The sequence below is a fragment of the Pleurodeles waltl genome, chromosome 3_1, assembly GCF_031143425.1.
Source record: "Pleurodeles waltl isolate 20211129_DDA chromosome 3_1, aPleWal1.hap1.20221129, whole genome shotgun sequence".
NCBI lineage: Eukaryota > Metazoa > Chordata > Amphibia > Caudata > Salamandridae > Pleurodeles > Pleurodeles waltl.
In genome coordinates this window covers 1036279349-1036298656 of record NC_090440.1, presented here as the reverse complement: position 1 = coordinate 1036298656, position 19308 = coordinate 1036279349, and the positions used below count along the sequence as shown (strand labels likewise).

Below are 19308 nucleotides of genomic sequence, written 5' to 3'. Positions count from 1 at the left end.
ATGTTCTGGTAAGTCATGGCAGGGTGGATAATGGTGCGTGGCTTGCAGAGTGTAATAATGTCCATTTTAGGAATCCGCTCCTACCTCATAGTCATCCTCTTGATATTTAACCTGTAGCTCAGATGGGCTGTGAGTGGGGCCAAATGGGCCTTCATCTTCTGAATCCTCCATATCAAGTAAGGTGTGAGGAGAATATGGCGAAACTTTGCTGGGTAAGGTGTCTTTGTAACTTTTATTTTTGTTGATGTTGTCGCCGTCAATGAGGGAAACACAGCAATGTGTCAATGGCATGGTCCTCCTCAAAGGTGGTGGTATGAACAACGATTGTCTCATTGACAGTGGTGCCGTCAACAATGGTCTGGTCGACGATGGTGGTGATAACAGTAGTGTCATTGACAGTGGTGTTGATGATGATGGTCTGATCGCGGGTGGCCTTGACAGCTGTGTCGGAGTTTACATTGATGAGGCGATCTTCATTGACGGGGTAGGAGTATTGACGGCGGTAGTCATTGAAGGTCTCGTCGGCAAGACAGCTGTTACCGTTGCATTTGTGGTCGTCGAAAGCAGCGCTGACAGGGAGGAGCTAGTCGACAGTGTCTTTAAATGGATTTTTTTTTAGCTCATCAACAGTTCAGAGAAGGTATGCGGACAGATTGAAGACTTCATAGATTGAGTAGTAGGCTCAGAGGAAACACTTTTTGAGGAGAATTTTGATGCTTTCTCCTTTTTTTATTACCGTCTCTCAGAGACCCATGATAGGAAGTATTTTGCGCCTTTCTGGCTACCTCAGAGATCCCTTGGTCCTGGGACCTTTCCTTTTTTTGAGACTTAGCCGAGGTGTCGCACTCTTCACCTGAAGGTGTATCTTTCTGGGACTTGAACTTTTGGAGCCACACAGTATCTCCTCTCTGACTTTTTGCCTTTCAAGAAAAGTGCAACATATCTTGCAATCCTTTACTTTGTTTTGAGGATAAAGGCAATAGAGGCAGTCTTTATGTGGGTCATCCACATGTAGTCTCTTTTTCCCACAAGATTTGCAGGATCTAAAGAGTGCTTTCTTTGAAGTATCAAACAGCTTCAAGTTTTCAGAAGCTGAAATGAAGAAAACTGAGCAAAGCTCAGGGAGACTCCCTTCACACGACGTGCAGTAGAAAATCTGAGAGGCTGGGGCTTCTGTGGTGAGGGTTCTAAAGGGTGCTGTCTCCTAACTGGCTGGATTTTGGGTCTTTTCTAATGATGCAAATAAACTGTGAAAGTGAAGCATTGTTTTCATATGTAAAGTTTATCTATACTGCTACTTGATGACACCATGGGACTCCCACTTCAACGCCAGGGAATGATTCAAGCATGTGAATCTATGAAAGATCCAATACTGGAGAAGTGGCCTACCTGAAACTATAGGTAGAGTCTGTGGGACAGAAGGAAAGGGATGTGAAGTAGGCGTCCTGCTGATCCAACGCCATCATATAGTCTCCATGAATCCAGGGAGACTAAAGTTGGGCAAGGGTAAGAACTGTGAACTTGCCCTTCCAGGGGAAGAAGTTCCAACAGTGATGATCGAGGATAGGGCAGAGACATCTGTTCTTTTTCAGCACCAGGAAGTAAAGGAAATAACAACTAGTCTTGACTCTTGATTTCTGATGGTGATACCCTCTCTATGGCTCTCTTGGCCAAGAGAGCTTGAACGTCTCCTTGGAGTATGGAGAAATGGTGATTGTGTGCCACTGAGGGGAAATTAAAGTGGTTTAGTAGTGGATGCAGAGGAAAGAGCAGGGATTGGGTAGTTGCCAGTCGGATCATGGGCTTCAGCTTTGAAAGGCTTGGGAGGCCTGCTGCACTTGAGGCAAGATATGAAGATACCTCTTTTGGAACACTTTGCTGAAACCTCAGATGGGGCAAAACTGTTGGGGATACTGCCATACAGGCAGTGTGAACACACAAGAGCGTGCCATTGCCTTGCCTTCTTTAAAATGCTTCAGGGCTGAGTCTACTTTGTCTCTGAAAAATTGGCACCAAATGGCATGTCTGTGAGGGACTGTTGGATGTCGCTCGGAAAACATGTACAGCGAATCCAAGCGTAACGCTGAAATACACACTGGTTCCAACTGTCTAGCCCCAACTGCCACTTAAGCAGTGTGTAGTGTCAAGGCTCGCTAGGACAGAGTACTTCGTTGCGTCCTGGCCATCATATTTAAAGATTTTGCTGCCATGCCTTGGTGGGTTTTTTAAACCTACTTTTATGTTCTTTATTCTACTACACTGAGTTCTTAACACCCTTAAATTCACAAGATGGGGTTAAGTTTGATTACCAAGATTTATACATGTAAAAACTGTGTTAGTTCATCCAAAAGTGGGAGCCACTCAAGACACTAAAGCATTTACTATGGATTCTTCAAAAAGGAGTGAATAAAAACAATTCAAAATGCATTTCAACGACTGATGTAAATAAACTATTTAATGTGTTAGCGAATATGAAATAATTAAATAAAACAAGGTTCAGGGTCTGTAGAATTTTGCGTTTTATAAATGTCTAAGTCTATACCTAAATACAGGATAATATCTACCACTATATTTATATTTTGCCTCGCAAGGACTAGGTAAAAGGTTTCTTACCACTAATTCTGTTCTCCATAATAAGAATCTTTGATGAACTCATGAACACTGAATATCTCAACCCTCTCGTGAGATTTCAGACCATTTTTCACATGAGAAAAACTCTCCTTTGGAATAAACTAACTTCAGACATGGGCCTAACATGGGGCTGCAATACGGGCAGGATCCGCTGACGATAATCAAAGATGCTGCTTCAAAACCTCATACCATAGAGCTTGACCAAATAGCTCCTGAATGGCTCCGGTATGGGCATGTGAACGAGACCTTCCCATGCCTTTATATGGAAGAGGTTTTGCCTCTGGTGTGCAAGAGGGATACTGATCCAGTCACATGCCAGGAAGATATAGTATAGCTATGTCTCTCATATTTAGTTAAATCAGAACTTACATTTCATACCATTAAGTGCATCTTGCTTATGGAAAATCTCTACCCAGATGCCTCTGTTTAGGATGCCAGTCATAAAGGACTTTTTAGAAGACCTAACTAATAATTTGCCCCCTTCATAATGCACAGAGTGGACAATGGTACAGTGGTATTTAGTTCACTCGTCGTTACTACGAATGGTGATCTCAGAATTAAACATCAATCAATTGCCTTACCTTCCTCTCCTGCAGAAGGATCTCTGCAGACACTAGATGTTAATATAGATTTTAGGCACTAGCAAGACAAGACTAAATAGTTAAGAATTCTTCATTATTAATATTTGTGAACTACGGGATAATAAATGTAGGATGACCGGCTTCCAAACAATGGAGATAGATATTTTCAAGCATTCTATTGTGCTACCAGAAAAAAAAAAGATCTTTGCTTGGTAAACCTAAAGCTCTTTCAACAAGGAGGAAACAAAGGCAAGGCAACCAGGCTAAGGAAGGAACCGGAAGCAAATATACTGAACATAGTAACCTGTAGCTTACTTCATAGGGCTGCAAAACATTACTGTTTAGATTCTGACTTCAGGAAAGAAGGTTGCCCAAATCGACCATGCTTCTTTACATACCTTATGTGCCTCAAAGTGAATCCATTACTTTTCTGATATGCCCTATGTCCAATGTCTAATGATATTGTAAGCAGAGGAAGCTTGCCATATTGCTATTCTGTTCAGTGTCCATGAAAAGCAACAAAGATCTTAAGGACAAAAACATTTTCCTACCTGTAATTCTGTTTTTCAATCACAGTAATCTTGCTGAATTCAGTAACAACTCTAAGTCCCACTTATAAGAAAAGTGATGAAGAGTAACTAAGCATGTGGCATACAATGTGCAAGAGGGACACGCAGAAGAAAAAGGAAAATGGTGAGGGTTAGAGATAAGGAGAGAGAGGAGTATATCTATTTCAGGCACCCAGGGTGCGCAGAACGACTAGCATAAGTGTGAGTGGTGAGCTGGCAGTGTAACATAACCTACTTCTGCAAAAGAGTGCTTCCTTCGCAAACCACTCATCCTGCTTTATGGAAACCACTATTAAGCTAGAAGGTACTTGTTTTCTGTAACAAGAGCTGAAGCAATTACCTCACTCATTCCAGTCCTCCTGACTGACTCTGCTCACTGAACACAGGATTTTGAGGCGTGTCAAAACTTCAACTCACTGCATTCAAGCTACCCTAAGTAGGGAGAAACACTCTCTATGTCCACCTCAATAAATCTTTCTGAAGGTGACAAAGTGTTTTGCAGCCTTCAGCAAAAATGGTAAGTATTGATAACTGCTGTGTTTGGACAATTCACATTAATCATAAAAAATATGAACAAGAAGGAAATGCCGATTCAAAACCCGTTAACATTACCACTTGATTGTTTTTTAAAACAATGTCTCATTTCTACACACTACATAACAAAGCAAAAATAAAGAAAACTCAATGATAAATCAGTTATGACTACACAGAATTAATATACCTTATTTCAAGAATATGTTATTGCTCCTCACCTTGCTTGAAGCTCTTTTTGGAGATTTTGATTTTCTAGTAGGATATTTTCCAATTTCGCTTTTGACTGTTTCAGTTGATCCTGGTAAGACTTTGCAACACATAAGTTAGATCATTAACTACTACTGCACTTACACAAATGACATATTAGAAATACACAGTAATGTGAGCATCATTTAAAATACCTTAAGCAGTGCTTTGTAGTTTGGTGTTGCATCCAAATCTAAAGATTGGGTACTGGCTGTTGTTTCTGCTTGTGCATTGTTCATGTGATCTTCATATCCCCTGGAGAAAGAAAATAATTTCCTCTAGTTGGCCTTCAGGGGAAGGGGAATATTGTGTACAGTATCTATTAACATTTTACTAGAAGATGTTGAGAGAATAATTATGTTTTTGAATTGCATGACAAATACACACATTGCATTAAAACCTGCAGAAAAGTGAAATGGCCATGGGCAAAAATTAAGCCTATCAGCACAAAGTAACAAACTTACTAAAGCAAAGAGGCATTGCTGTGAACTGATCCCATGTTATGGGGGTGACATTCAGTCGGAGGCAATTTTTGATCTAAAATGACAAAAGATACTGTGACATCAAGTTTCATATATCTCATGGCATATATGAGTCAAGCAACTCAGGCTTGCTTAGTATCCGAAAAATCAGAGGCTGACCAAGTCACTATCACGACAGGATAACTGTATACAAGAGCGAATGGCATTGTCAGAGCTGTAGCAACGCCAAGCCTTCACTGATTGGTACACTATATTTTGGCTTTCACTTCACTCATCTTTTCGTTTTGTTCCTTTCACCAACTGTCAGCATGTTTACTATCAAACCTAGTATGTATTTTCTTATATTTCATGCAGTTTTTCCAACTTTCTCTCCATTAATTGCACTGAAGTGAAATATCAGGTATTTTATACGATATGCTAAAGGTTACACCTGTTAGTTTCACCAAATAGTTATTAATAGCAACTGGTTTATTTGACATTGCACCTAAAAATGTCAAGCTGTCTAGAGATGTAATACAAAACCAATGTGGGACTTCGCTTCAAATTCTTAGAAGCGGCTGCCAATAAATGTGTTTCTTAGTGAAATCATACTTCACCCCCTCCCTTAAATATACAATACATAGAAAACACAACAGAGGCCTGTAAACCAGACATAACTAATATCACAACCCCATTATTATTATTACTATAATATAAAGTTTTATAGCATGTCATAGTGTAGATGTGCAACCTCTAAGTGCTATAAATAACACGTGTCACAGTTTTAAAAGAATACACTCGCTCTTCTAGACCACGACAACTTCCACTGGCATAGAAGTTGTGTAAGAAACAAACACAAATTCCTTTTAAACGCAAACGCACTCAAAGTCCTCAAGCATCATAACTCTAGCAGTTCATCTCTTCATTACAGGATAATAAGTATAATTTTGCCAAGCAATCCGTCTGATTTATTCTATCTTCAGGAATATCTCAGACCAGGGCTAACTGGCAATCCCTTGGCGATATCCCTTCTTGTATATGGAACACTGGTGAAGAATAGGCAGTGATCACTAGATCTACCTCAAGTGACTCACATTCTGAGTAAGCTCATCTAAATTCTGTGCATTTTTCACATTCAAGAGTTGCCTTCCTTGGTGATGTATGTCATTTGATCAACCTTGAGAAGTTCAGCGCTAAACTCGATCCACAGGAGTATGACCAGAGATACTGGACCCTTAATCTCACTATCTTATATTATATTTAGAAGCAAAGCATGAAACTGGAACTAACACGGATACCTCAATTGCTGGGAAGTGCTGGTGATCTGAAGGCCGCGCTCAAGGTAAAAAGCAAACAAACTAGGAATACCTTGCAACACAAAACAGGAAAAAAAAAAAAGCTTTCCGAGAAATTGCTGCTTGCTCTAAAACATGTGTATAGTGTATAGGCTAGGGCAGCTTGCAGGCGACTGCTATGCATGTGTTCTACTATTCTGTGAACGGGGATTTATTGCACTCACTTCCTGTAAAAGCAGAGCTGTGAACTATCTAAAGATGTATTTCTTGATATTACACTACCCTATGGATGGTGCTGCCTATCCAGAACTTACCAGATCTTTCTAGTGAACAGAGCCTCTGGTTTGTTCATCAGTAAACATGGACAATTTATTTTCAGCATAGTATGGGATGCAAAGGCTGTTCAGATGGGTATATAGTATTGTACCGTTCTGCAGCGTTTATATAGTGCTTACTACCCATATGTAGGGCACTAAAGCACTTACCCACAAAGATAGCAAGCAACACCATGTGGAGTGTGTGATTTAAAGGGTGTGTTTTTTGTTTTAAGCCTTTGTGTAAAGTGTTTTCATGTTGTGCATGATGACCACTCCGGTGCAGCTATCATGTTAAGGGAGGCAGAACCTGCAGGTGCGATGGGTGAGGGTATGTGAATGACAGGTGCACAAATTATAATTACAATAAGGACCAACCAGCTTAATCACTGGGATAGTGGGATACTGTGTGCTTGTGCACCAAAGAAATGATCTAATCAGAAAAGGCACATAAATCCATATGGTGACATGTGCCAGGCAGAGATGCTATTGAATTAGTGAAATGGATACCAAAAGGGAAAGGAGAATTGGTGACAAACAGTAGCCATTCACCATTATATTTTATTTATTTATTTAAGTCATTTTTGAAGGCAGAGACTGCTGAATACATATGCCGCATGGAGGACGATGGAGGTGGACGAGCCTTAGTTAGGTCATGTCTCAAACCCCAGTCACACTGGCACCCTGCACAAACAAAAGAGAGGGACGAATCACTTGGTAGGTTGCTGCCATGTGAGTGCAAGAGCGATTTGGCCTGCCTCATGTTACTCTGCTAACTTCATCCATCCAACCATGCAAGCCCAAAACATTTATTATATCCCAGAGATTCTTGTTCTTTCTAGTTCACACGAGGCATTCTCCTTACCTTCTAGAATTTCCTCATAGAACACTTCTACTTTCATTAATAGAAGTCAATGACATTTCAGATACAAAAGATAATGTGGTGAAAGGAGGCTTACCCTGCTTTCATTGTTCGGCTAGGACAGCATGGTGGCTCTTAGTTTGTTCAATCTTAGCCCAGCTCTTCTCTAGGTTAGTCAATTGAACAACTTCAGTGAGGCATGGAAGTTGACAGATATCTGTTGTAATGTTTAGTGATGCTTTAAGTAGTTCACCACAAGATGAAGGTTAATTGTTTTTGTGAACCATATATTAATACAGATATGCTAACATCTGAGATGAAATATGCATTACTAGTGATACAGTCCAATTGAGGCAGGGGATTTGCGCTGAAAGGCCAAACAGATGAAAGCACACACCCATGCATAGTTCTCTTTAGGTTTTCTTGTGAATGCCTTCACTGAAGCCAGTGGAAAGCGCCACAAAGCGTAGGCATTTATTGATGATCCAATGATTGAGAATCTAAAATCGCAACTAGTGATTCAGATCTAAAGGCTTCTCTGATGTCTCACAAACAAAGTTCATTCACTACTGATATGGAGCTTAGTTAATCTTTCCTGCAAATACTGTGCTGTAGATTATAACTACCATTTGGGTAATTCTTTCTGATTTTGTGTTCCAATGAAAATAATGGCTCATATGTGGTAAACCTGTTTCTGCATCTGTTTGTACATTTGTTTCCATAGTGTTACCACTAGCTATTTGCTCTTGGTAATTACCAAGTCGTTATGAGGTTCTACAAGATTATTCATACAGTTTTACCAAATCGCATAAAGTGATTTTACCGCATTAGTGTTAAGAGGCTTGTTGTGTTAAAACAAAGATGGCACTTCCTCGCATCAGTGTATCTGCAACCTACTTCAGCCATGCTTACTTGCTCAGGTTAAGAATGTCCACAGTATCTGATGCGGAGCCGCAGTTACATCTTGCATCTTGCCACGCGACTCATGTAGAAGTGAGAGGAACTCCCTCAGCCGAAACGATTTACCTTTTGCTACTATATAAAGGACATTCTCTCTCATAATCATGGTCTCAGGCTAGGCGTCTGCTTGTGCTTACGGTAAGTTTACACTTGCGACTACATTTCACAACGTGGGTGCAAAAATGTAGAAATGTGAGCCTTTGTGTGCCTTGCCTTCTCTGCAACTTTGGTGCATTAACTGTCTCTGGGGGAAACTCTGGCCAGTTGAATATGTAATTCACAGTTTATTAATTTTTATTTTTGTTAATAAACCCTTTTAGAGTCAGATTGGTTTGTGAGACGATTTGTATGATCGCAATCACCGAATCACCATACAATTTGTCAGCTTCGAGCGCAGGTTTAAATTTACAACTAAATTATTTGTGCATCATTTCATGGTGCAAAGAATTAGTTACTGACTAACATGAATATATGGATGTTCTAATCCTGAAGGAACCACTGTCATATTTAAACTAGTAAACCTTAAACAGCCCGAAAGATGTGGTCTACAATGCTATGTGGTTCAGAACACCCGAGAGCAGTAAATATGTGCTGCATCTGCAACATATACAAAAAGTAATTTCTCCCAAAAAAAGTTTACAATTGGTACTTGCAAACATTTTGCTACTTTCCACAAAATGAATTCAACTGACCTTCAGTTAACAAGTAAAAGTCAACATGAAATTAAAAAAACATTTTATATGCATTTGACACACATTATATGGCAACATCAGTAAATTATTTAGTTTTTCTTTACTATTGTGTCCAAGTATTACATTTTGTGGGAGTAAGCATTGTAACATGTAACTCTTACCTCAGCTCCTTTTGTAGGCGACTAATCTGGCATTCGTAAGAGTCAATTACGTCAATCATCCTGGTAAAAGACAAGACAGCTGAAAACTGTGCACTGATTAGGGCTAATGGCTTTCAATTTAAAATGCACGATGAGAAGAAATGTCAGAAAAGGCAAAGAAAGACTGCACAAAGAAATTATAAAAAAGTTTAAAAGCATCTTATTGAAAAGAAAAAGCACGATTATGTGTAAAAACATTCGTTTTTTTTATACAGCATGGATCGTGTGAAGTCCAGCATCCGTTAGCTCCCCCCCCCAACTGTAACATCTGTGCCCGACCACTGCGTGTTTATAGTTCCGAATGAAAACATCTGGGGCACTGCTTTTTCCAAGAAGTATTTACTGGGTTTTCATTTAATCTTCCTCATTCGTCTAAACCAGCCAACATGTTTTCATAAATTGATAACTTTTTCAGGGCTTGAGCACATTTTGGTGCTTACTTGATTTATAACAATAGTGCAAATCAAAAAAGCTTTCAGCTAGGGTAGTATATGCCATGAGCAGATATACGCAATGCAACTAACATGCATTACTTGTTGATGTTCAACGAATTCATTATGGTCAGCTTAGTTCACAAAAATTGGAACACCTTAGAACCCATGATAGAACTCACAAATACAGGCAATTCTTGCGGCACACTACGTAATAAAAATCCAATACTTCACAAAAAAGTAGTGCCTCTGGAACTTTTAATGTGGCATGAGCAGGTTCATATTTCTGGCATAACACACTTCCAGATTTGCATTCATACATATAACATAGATCACATTTTTAATCTTACTAACTGTCTAGTGCAAGACTGTGGCCTTGCAGTACGTAAGAATTTCAAAGAATGGCCAAATTCTTACATTCTAAGGGGATTCCCCATCCACCTACAACTTAAAAACCGCAGCGCTTTCTAAAATAGAGCATACACCTTGAAAAGAATGGGCAGTCACCTAATAATCAGTGCAATTGCAGAACACCCATCACATTAATTATGATGGCCAACACGTCAAAACCATTCAGACAGCATCACTGTACACTAAATGGAGTCTCAATCTAAATCCTAGCGCAAGACCTGTACACAAGATGTCAGTCTTAATTACCAACAAATACAAAACCATGCAAACGCTTCAAACTGAAGTATGATTTAATGCTTCTTATAGCATTTCCTTATACTCAAATACACTATCCGTCTCTGGAAAATGAAAGTGGTGTGCTCTTACAAACAGTAGAAGGAACATTATTTTCCATAAATTTAAAGGAAAGGAGTGTTTTTCCCCAAAATTGAGAAGAATGGGTCTTTTTTTTTTGTTTAAGCCACCTTGTAGTATGAAACAAGTAAATAATGCATGACAAGTTGGTGTGGGAGATAATGGGATACAATTTTACAAGAACATTTTTATCTGTGGTCAGTTTGCGAGGTGGAAGTGAGTTTAAATGACGTAACACAAGTTAAGCACACAGTTTGACTTACGTACATATATTCCACACAGAGAAAATTAAGGGTATCTGGGAGCCTCTACCATAAATTACTTACTGTTGATCTGTGGAAGAATAAGCTTTGGGAGCACGCTCCTGAAATTGGAGGAATGCCTTATTCTGTCTGGCAACACGTCGATCTTCTTCTGCCACCATTTTAAGAAGTTTCTTCTGCAAACAAGCACTCCTCTCCTGTTGCTCATGCAATTTCTGTTTTTGTTGATTATACCTCATCTGTTGGCAGGTGAAACGAAATAAAGTGAGTAATTTCATAGGCCTTGTCAGTCAAAATTTTGTTGTAGATTTTTTGCTTAGCAATGAAATGTAATTTGCCACTAGTATCTTTGGCACTTCTAGCTCAATCATCTCTTATCATTTAACAGTAATACCACCTTGTTGAAGGCCCTGAAAGTCTACCATAGCAGTTTAGAAAGAATGCCACGGGCTCACAGCGAGCACAACCCACCAATTTACACAATGACTCACGCAGCTACAAGCCTTGCAGACCTAACCGTTTCAACGTCTAGCATAGTCTGATGACTAGAGCTTTGAACTATCCCTACCATTACTCTCGATGGGCCAGACTTCGAGCAAATAGAGTATCCAAGACTGTCTGCAGAACTGTGCAATTATTCTCAATAATGAACTCGTAAAGTATTTTTTAAATTGAATAGGTAGGAGGTGCCTCACAGGTTCACTCTACATGTCTAGGTAAAAGAAACATTTGGATCCTTCTTACTTAGATGCCCATGACCATCCTTCAGAAAGGAAAGGGGGCATGAACTGTGAGGAATCAGCAGGTAGATAAGAGTATCAACCAAAAACATCTTTACTGATGGTAAGTGACTTTTTCTCCTAATTGACTCTTCCTACCTGTTGATTTCTCACCTTTTGAAAAGATACCGCAGCATCACACGCTCAAAGCAGCGGTTCTGAAGGGATAGTCAGACCAGGGCATCTTGCTGAAAGCAACGGAGGAAATGGACATCCATTTTCACTTGAGAATACCAGCAATAACGCTTTGCAAATGTATAAAGGAAAGACCGTGTTGCTGCAAAGCATATTTGTGCTACGGTCACTTCTGTGGCCAGTGTTGTGTTGGACACCTTTTCTCCGGTCGGATGAGCCCACATTCCTTCTAGTGGCTTCTTTTTAGTAAGGGGTTTGTAGATGTTATTGTAGAGGATGATCCAGTGAGACAGAGTCTTCTTTTGGACAAACTTGCCATTCTCTGTGACAACATATCAGACACATAATTGGTTGCCAGATCTACAGTTCTTGACTCTGTGAATGTAGAGGATAACCTTCTTCAATGGTCCAACCTGTGTAGCCACTAACTCCCCTTGGTAGGGCCGAGAATATGGAAGAACGAGGAAACATAATGGGCATACAAAGTGGGGTAACTACCTTTGATAGGAAAGCCACTATGTTTCCAGATCCATCTTTTCAGATTGAAAACGGATCAAAGGCAGACAGAGCGGTGGTCATCATAAAGAATGTTTTGAAATACAGAAGCTATGCAAGGCATTTGAAAGGGGACCCCATCAACAGTGTTAGAACCAGATTAAAGTCTCATTGAGGCACAATGAAAGGGAAAAGAGGAAAAATGCACAACAGCTCCTTCAAAAATCTCAAATCAATTGGGGACTTGCACAGTCATGGTCAGGTAAACAGATGTATGCTGATAAAGCTGCAAAGTATCCTTTAACAGTGCACAATGCACCTTATTGCTGGGCCAAAGAAAGTGCAAACCATAAAACATCTGAATGATATACCTCAAAGGGATCCAGGCTGCCACTCGCATACAAGGCAGCGAACAGTTCCACTACCCAGCATAAACAATTTTATGGATGGGGGATGGGCAACGTCCCGAAACGATAATGTCTACCACCTCCAGTAGCAGGTGAAAAGAGCTCAGCTGTTCCCCCTCAATCTCCAAGCTTGAAGGTTGATCCTCAGGTGGCTGGGGTTCAGAACCTGCCTCTCCAACTGTGAGAAGTGGTCTGCTGTAAGCTGTAGCTGCAGTACGGGTCACAGGAAGAGTCTCAGAATATCTGTGTACTACACCCTTCTTAGCCAGTATGGTGAGATCAGGATGATTTATGCCCAGTTTTGGCGCTCTTTCCTCAACATGAGCAAATTCGACCTGCTGGGAGAAAAACATATCCTCTCACAGCAGCAGAAACCAGAGGTCACAGAACTGTGAGCAATGTGTATTATTGCAAGTGGCAAAAGAGCCAACTGAGGAAAATCAACAGGGTGAAGAGCTCTTGAACAACTTCTGGGTGGAGACACCACTCTCGGTCAGCAAGATGATACTGACTCAGTCTTTCAGCTCTTGTTACTGTAAATACAGTTTATAAGGCACTCGTATACTTGAAGGTTTCATAGCGATGAACTATCATGTGATTATCGACAGATGGCAAAAATAAATTTCAAAGTGTTCTGTCAAGTCAAATAACTCTGACCAGACAGTGACAAATCTGTCACAGTTTGGGTGAAAGTTTGGTTAAACAGACATGTCTTGAGCGCATTTCTAAACTAAGTCAGACTTAGAGGGCAGGCAAGGAGGATGAGAGAGTTCCCCTCTACTAGAGCAATGCTAGAGAATCTATGCCCACCATTTTTGAGAAATTTAAATCTTGCATTCAGGGAGCCTGCCAGATGTCCGGCAATCAGCCAAATTCTCTGAACAGTTGTATAAACTAATACATTGGCATAATTCTACAAGGTTGTTTCACACCCAAGGTTGACACGAGAATGCAATGATAACCTGGGGTGAAGGATCTCCCTGCTGTACAGCCCAGTTCCAAATTTCCTGAGCTTCCTTGGAGAGAGGAAGGGATCTTGTGCCTCCCTGCTTGTTGATGTAATGCATTCTAGTGGTATTGTCTATTCTTATTACCACTTCTGAATATTCCATCTTTGGGAGGAGAGGCTGAAAGGCTAGGTGGACTGCTTTCAACTCTAGCAGATTGATGTGCATTGTTTGTAACAGTGGTGGCCATTTGCCACTTATCTGTGGGTCCTGTAAAACCGCTCCCCAACCCAGAGAGGCATCTGTGGTGATTATCCATGGGGATGGGTGATGAAGAAAAGATAGGCCAATGGAAAGATTATGTTTCCAGAGCTTTGGTGATGGCAGGAGTAATTTTAATATGATCTTCGAAGATTACCGAGACCTGGAGCCATTGCAGATTGAGCTGTTCTTGCAGGGGGCGCATTCTGAGTCTGCAGAGAGGAACTAGAGGTATTCATAAAGACATTATCCCCAATAAGGATTTGTAAAGGCGTACTGAAATGTATTCTTTTCTTTGTACATACTTTGCCAGAGACAGCAGCTTTTGTTGTCTTTCTATAGTGGGGCAGGCCATGCTGGATTTAGTGTCCAGGTTTGCCCCAAGATAAGTTATCAAGCGTGATGGCTGTGGTTTGGATTTCTCCCAGTTTATAGTCAGGCCTAAGCTGTTGAGTAAGCCAATGCACTTTCTTGTTGACCTGCGTGCTGCAGAGAAGGTGTCTGCTTTTATAAGCCAGTCGTCTGATAAATTTGCCTCTGCATCAGAGTTAGAAGTGTCGGGTGTTCTGAAATTGTCCAGTATTGTGTTCCAATGCTGAGCATTGTCTCTAGTTCCTATGCCCCTGAGTGTTTCCCTTAGCAGTACTGTCCCTTCAGTTTCCGCCCACTTGATTAATGCATTTCTCCAACGATTTATCTGTGGGCCCTTCGGATCTTTCCAGTGTGAAGTTATTTCTCTCCTTGCTAGTATCAGAGCCAGGACTATGAATTGGTTTGTGATTTTATGCTTGCTAGGGCGAGGGAAATCTCCCAAAACCGCCACCATGGCTGATCGGGATACTGTTCTGCCCGTGCAAGTGGAGAGTGTTTCAAATATCCTTGTCCAGTAGTCCCCAATTAGTGGGCAACTCCAGAGCATGTGCAGCAACTCTGCTGCTAGTTCTGCACATCGAGGGCAGCTGGCATTTTCTACACCATAAATCTTTGATATCATATAGGGGGTTAGGTAAGCCCTGTGAAAGACATATATGTTTATTAATTTAAACCTGGCGTTTCTGGAAACTGTATATATGTGTGAGGTTATTCTGGTCCACTGTGTGTCATCTATTGTAACCTCTAGTTCCCCCTGCCATTTGGTCTTAAGTTTATTTAAGGGAAGACATATGCTGGTTAGTAGAGATGTATATATCCCTGATATCAACCTCCCTTGGTCTCCTATAGTGCATATTTGGTCACAGATAGTATGTCTGGGGGGTTCTTCTTGTCCTGTGCCCCATTGTCTATGAAGAGTTCTGGCAATTGCGTTAAGTTTAGGAACAGCCCTGGTGGAAGCTGGAACCTTTCCTGCAGTTCTGCATAAGAGCACAGTTTCCCGTTATTATATAGAGCCCCTATGGTGTCGATCTGAAGTGCCATGAATTAGGTGATACCCCTTATCACGTGATTTCCTGCAACGGTTCCTATACAGATCAGGGGGGCCTCTGGCGAGTACGGTGTTCTGGTGTGTGTTCGTTTTAGGTATAGTTCCCAGCAGTGACGCGATGCTTCCCATTCTATCAGAAGCGGTTTATTCTGTTTCTTGGGGTTTAGTAGAATGCCCAGAATTCTATCACGGGAGCAGTGGAGAGGGGCTCTTAGTGCTTCCCTCACTGGTGGTGCTCTGACGAATTGCACCAGCCATTGGAGTTGGCTCGCCCAATAGTATAATTCAAAGTCAGGAACAGCCAAACCACCCTCTGCTGTTGTTCTCTGTAGGGTGCGCAATGCTATCCTTTGTCTGTTGGTTCCCCATATAAATCCTGTAATCAAGGACAAAATTGTTTTAAATACCACCCTCGGTATAATGAGTGGGATGGTTGCGAAGTAATATAACACTCTGGGTAATACTATCATCTTAATCAGTGCAACTCTCCCAGTGACCGCTAATGGAAGTGTCTGCCAGAATACCATGCTGTTTTTGATACTCCTAATCGTGCTCTGAATGTTCCCTTCTAGTAAATCCTCAGCGGAGTGATAGATATTAACCCCTAAGTATTTGAATGTGGATGGGGACCACATGAGACCCCGATTGTCTATTGGTTCTTCGATACCCCTAGTAGCTGGAATAATGGACGACTTCCCCCAGTTTATCCGGAGCCCAGATACAGCCCCAAAGTTGTCCAACATTGTCATTGCTCCTGGTAGATCGGCCTCTGCGTTCCGGAGGAAGAGTAACATGTCATCCGCATAAAGAGCAATATGATGTGTCCAAGCATTGATTGTAATGCCTTCGTAGAACCTCTGGGACCTAGCTGATTGGGCGAGAGGCTCAACTGCCAACGCAAAGAGCAAAGGTGATAGCGGGCAACCCTGTCTTGTACCCCTACCTACGGCAAAGGAGGGGGATATTGTACGGCCAGTGCGTACTCTCGCTGTGGGGTTTGTATAGAGAAGCCTCGTCCATTTGACAAACCCTTCTCCTAGTCCTAGCCGCAGCATCACTCGTTCTAGGTAGTCCCATCGTAGGCTATCAAAAGCCTTCTCGACATCTTTCGAGATGATTACTGCTCTAGTTGTGTCAGAGGGCAGGGCATGAAGGAGTGAAATCGACTGATATTTTGGGCAGTGCTTCGCTTTGGGATGAATCCCGATTGGTCCTGATGGATTAATGAGGACATGTATGGTAGAAGTCTGTTAGCTAGTACCCTGCTTAGTATTGTATAATCTAAGTTCAACATTGATAGTGGGCGGTATGATCAAACTTCTGTGGGGGGTTTGGTGGGTTTCAGAAGGGGAATCATTATGGCTTCTGTAGTGGAAGGAGGCATGCCTCTGCATATAAGATGCGGAGCTGGGAGGTTAATGTATCCTGATATGTAAGATAGAACTCCAAGGGGAGACCATCTGCTCCTGGTACCTTGCCCCTTGCCATACTCTGGATTGCAGTCTTTATTTCTGTAAGCAATATGGGAGTAGCCAGGGCTATTCTATCTTCCCCTTTCAATGCCGGGAGGTTGAGGTTCCCCAGATCTTGTAATTGAGCGTCGCGGAGTACTTCGGTGGGAGGGGCATATAGCTCTATATAATATTTAAGAAAGGTGGCATTGATCTCCATCTGTCCATATACCTTAATACCGGAGTGGTCTCTAACTCCACCACTATGGATTGATGTTGGGGCGGTTTGGCCAGCCAAGCCAGTAGGGCACCTGCTCTGTCGCCCTCTGTATGTTGCTTCTGCAAGAATTGCTTGTAATCGAAACGAGACAATCTAGTGTTAGTTTCTATTATTCTAGCCCTTGTCTCTTCTAGTTGTGTTGAGAGGTCGGGTTGTGTTGGGTGCTTACATTCGAGATCCCTAAAGGAGTTCTCGAGACCGCCTAGTTCTATCTCAAGCACCTTCCATACTCCCACAGTTGTGCTAATACAATATCCCCTGATCACTGTTTTAAAGGATTCCCATTCGACAGATCTGGACGAAGCAGTTCCAGCATTGTTCTCGAAGAATTCTGTGATCTGCGTGCCCAGTTGGGCTCTAAAAGCCTTGTCTTCAAGTGACTCTGCTCTCAGACGCCAAGTGGGGATCAAAGGTCTCTCGCCGCACCAGGCCAAAGAAATCAATAAGGGATTATGATCTGAGATGGTGCGGCCAAGATACTCGGCCTTCGCCACCACAGATTGCACCCCTGGAGACGCCAAAAAGGTGTCCAGTAGTACATGCAGGTCATGAACTGCTGAATAGAAAGAGTATTCTCTATTGGGGGGATTAAGTTTGCACCAACAATCCGTTAGTTGCCAGTGTTTTTGCCACTGCTGGAAGTGCAGTGCTGTTTTATGGGTTACGGATTGTGACAATGGTGGGTGCGATCTATCCATTGCAGTATCCATTACACAATTAAAGTCTCCTCCTATTAATGTAGTGCTAGTGAGAAGTGTGCTCATGACCAGTGATAATCTGTCTAGGAATCTTCCCTGCTCGTGATTTGGGGCGAATAGTCCCGCGAGAGTTATCTCTCTCCCGTCCAATCTACCAGAAATCACTACGTATCTCCCCTCAGTGTCGATCAAGGTATGAAGAACCTGTAATGGGACACCTGGTCTGATCCATATCAACACTCCCCTCGCAAACGCTGAGTGGGTAGTGGCGAATATTTGTCCCCTCCAGCGCTTTTTCAAGGCCTTGATCTCCTGCTCCAACAAGTGAGTTTCTTCTAAGATAGCTATGTGCACTCCCCTTCGTTTAAGAAAACTGTGAACCTTGTACCTCTTGGACATGTTATTTAGGCCCCTGACATTCCATGTGATTATCTTGTATTCTGTGGTCATGATTTAAGGGGGGGATGTAGAGGCGGTCTACTAACACCGCTCTATTACTACTACTGGACAAACCTATTGAGTTTCGTAATCTAAGGTGTGAACCGTTTGGGCTGCGAGATAGATGTGCCTGATAAACCCTGAAAACAACACAACCAAACTCAAACCCCCTTTGTAACTCCCTCTCCCCAGGACCGGTACCTACAGCTCTCCCCGTCCAAACCATTACAACTATTGTAATCTTAATTATCAACCTACTGGAGGGAGGCGTGCCAGAGACCAAAAGGCAGCGCCCCGGACCCTTCCCCAGGCCCGATCATGTGTAATGTGCCGGTTAAGAAATGACATCCAGGTTCCTATTGCTCTATATTCACGGTTGGGTCCTAGCAATGTCCCTAAACAGATTGAGGTTCCCCCACAATTGTCAGCTCACTTGCCAACTTGTTCTTTCAACGAGGTCAAATAATCTCGTCCGCCGTTCTTGGGGTGATCAAAGGCAAGCCGATGAGAGTGTCCTGGGAGGATATTGAGGAATGTTCACAGTTTGAATCAACGTCTGATGCAGCATCTGGGGTCCGGCGTGTATGGAAGTCTCCCCCGCTTAACGCTGCTGCTGTTTCCAACGCATCGCGCATCTCCTGTTGTGACTGACGTTTCGATGGAGCCGCTTCTGTTGTCTTCTTCCGGGATCTGCTACGTTTCTTCCCGGGGTTTCGGAATGTTCGGTCGCGGGTTGCTCTGCAGTGGATGTTGAGCGATTCGAGCCATTCCATCGCCAGCGGAGGTGTGAGAAAAAAATGGGTCCTGTTATCGTATTCCACTCGGAGTTTTGCCGGAAAGAGCATGGCATATTTTATACCATGCTCACGCGTGGCTCGTTTTACTGCGATGTAGGATGCCCTTTGTGCCTGTGTTTCTCTCGTAAAGTCTGGGAATATCATGACCTTTTGGCCATCCAATTGAATCTCTCCTTGGTGGCGGGATTGTGACAGTACGTAGTCTCTATCCTTGTGGTGGAGTAATCTAGCGATTATTGGCCGTGGCCTGGCTCCCGGTGGGGGTGGTCCGCCAGGGACCCTGTGGGCTCGTTCCACCGCAAAAAATGGTGAAAAGCCCTTTGATGCTATTGTGTCTCTAAGCCACTGTTCCAGAAATATTTCTGTACTAGCTGCGGTGGTCTCCGCCCCCTC

The 19308-nt window shown here is 42.3% G+C and overlaps 1 protein-coding gene across 4 annotated transcripts in view; it reads right to left on the bottom strand.

Moving 5' to 3' along the window:
- CEP70 (centrosomal protein 70) overlaps positions 1–19308 on the bottom strand; it is a 443636-nt gene that overhangs the window by 225288 nt on the left and 199040 nt on the right. For all 4 annotated transcript variants that reach the window (XM_069224317.1, XM_069224319.1, XM_069224321.1 and 1 more), the window contains 4 exons: positions 10868–11043; positions 9307–9366; positions 4717–4816; positions 4534–4622 (listed from right to left, as the gene is read on the bottom strand). In XM_069224317.1, the coding sequence (XP_069080418.1) occupies positions 4534–4622; positions 4717–4816; positions 9307–9366; positions 10868–11043 (425 nt within the window). The remainder of the gene's footprint in view (positions 1–4533; positions 4623–4716; positions 4817–9306; positions 9367–10867; positions 11044–19308) is intronic.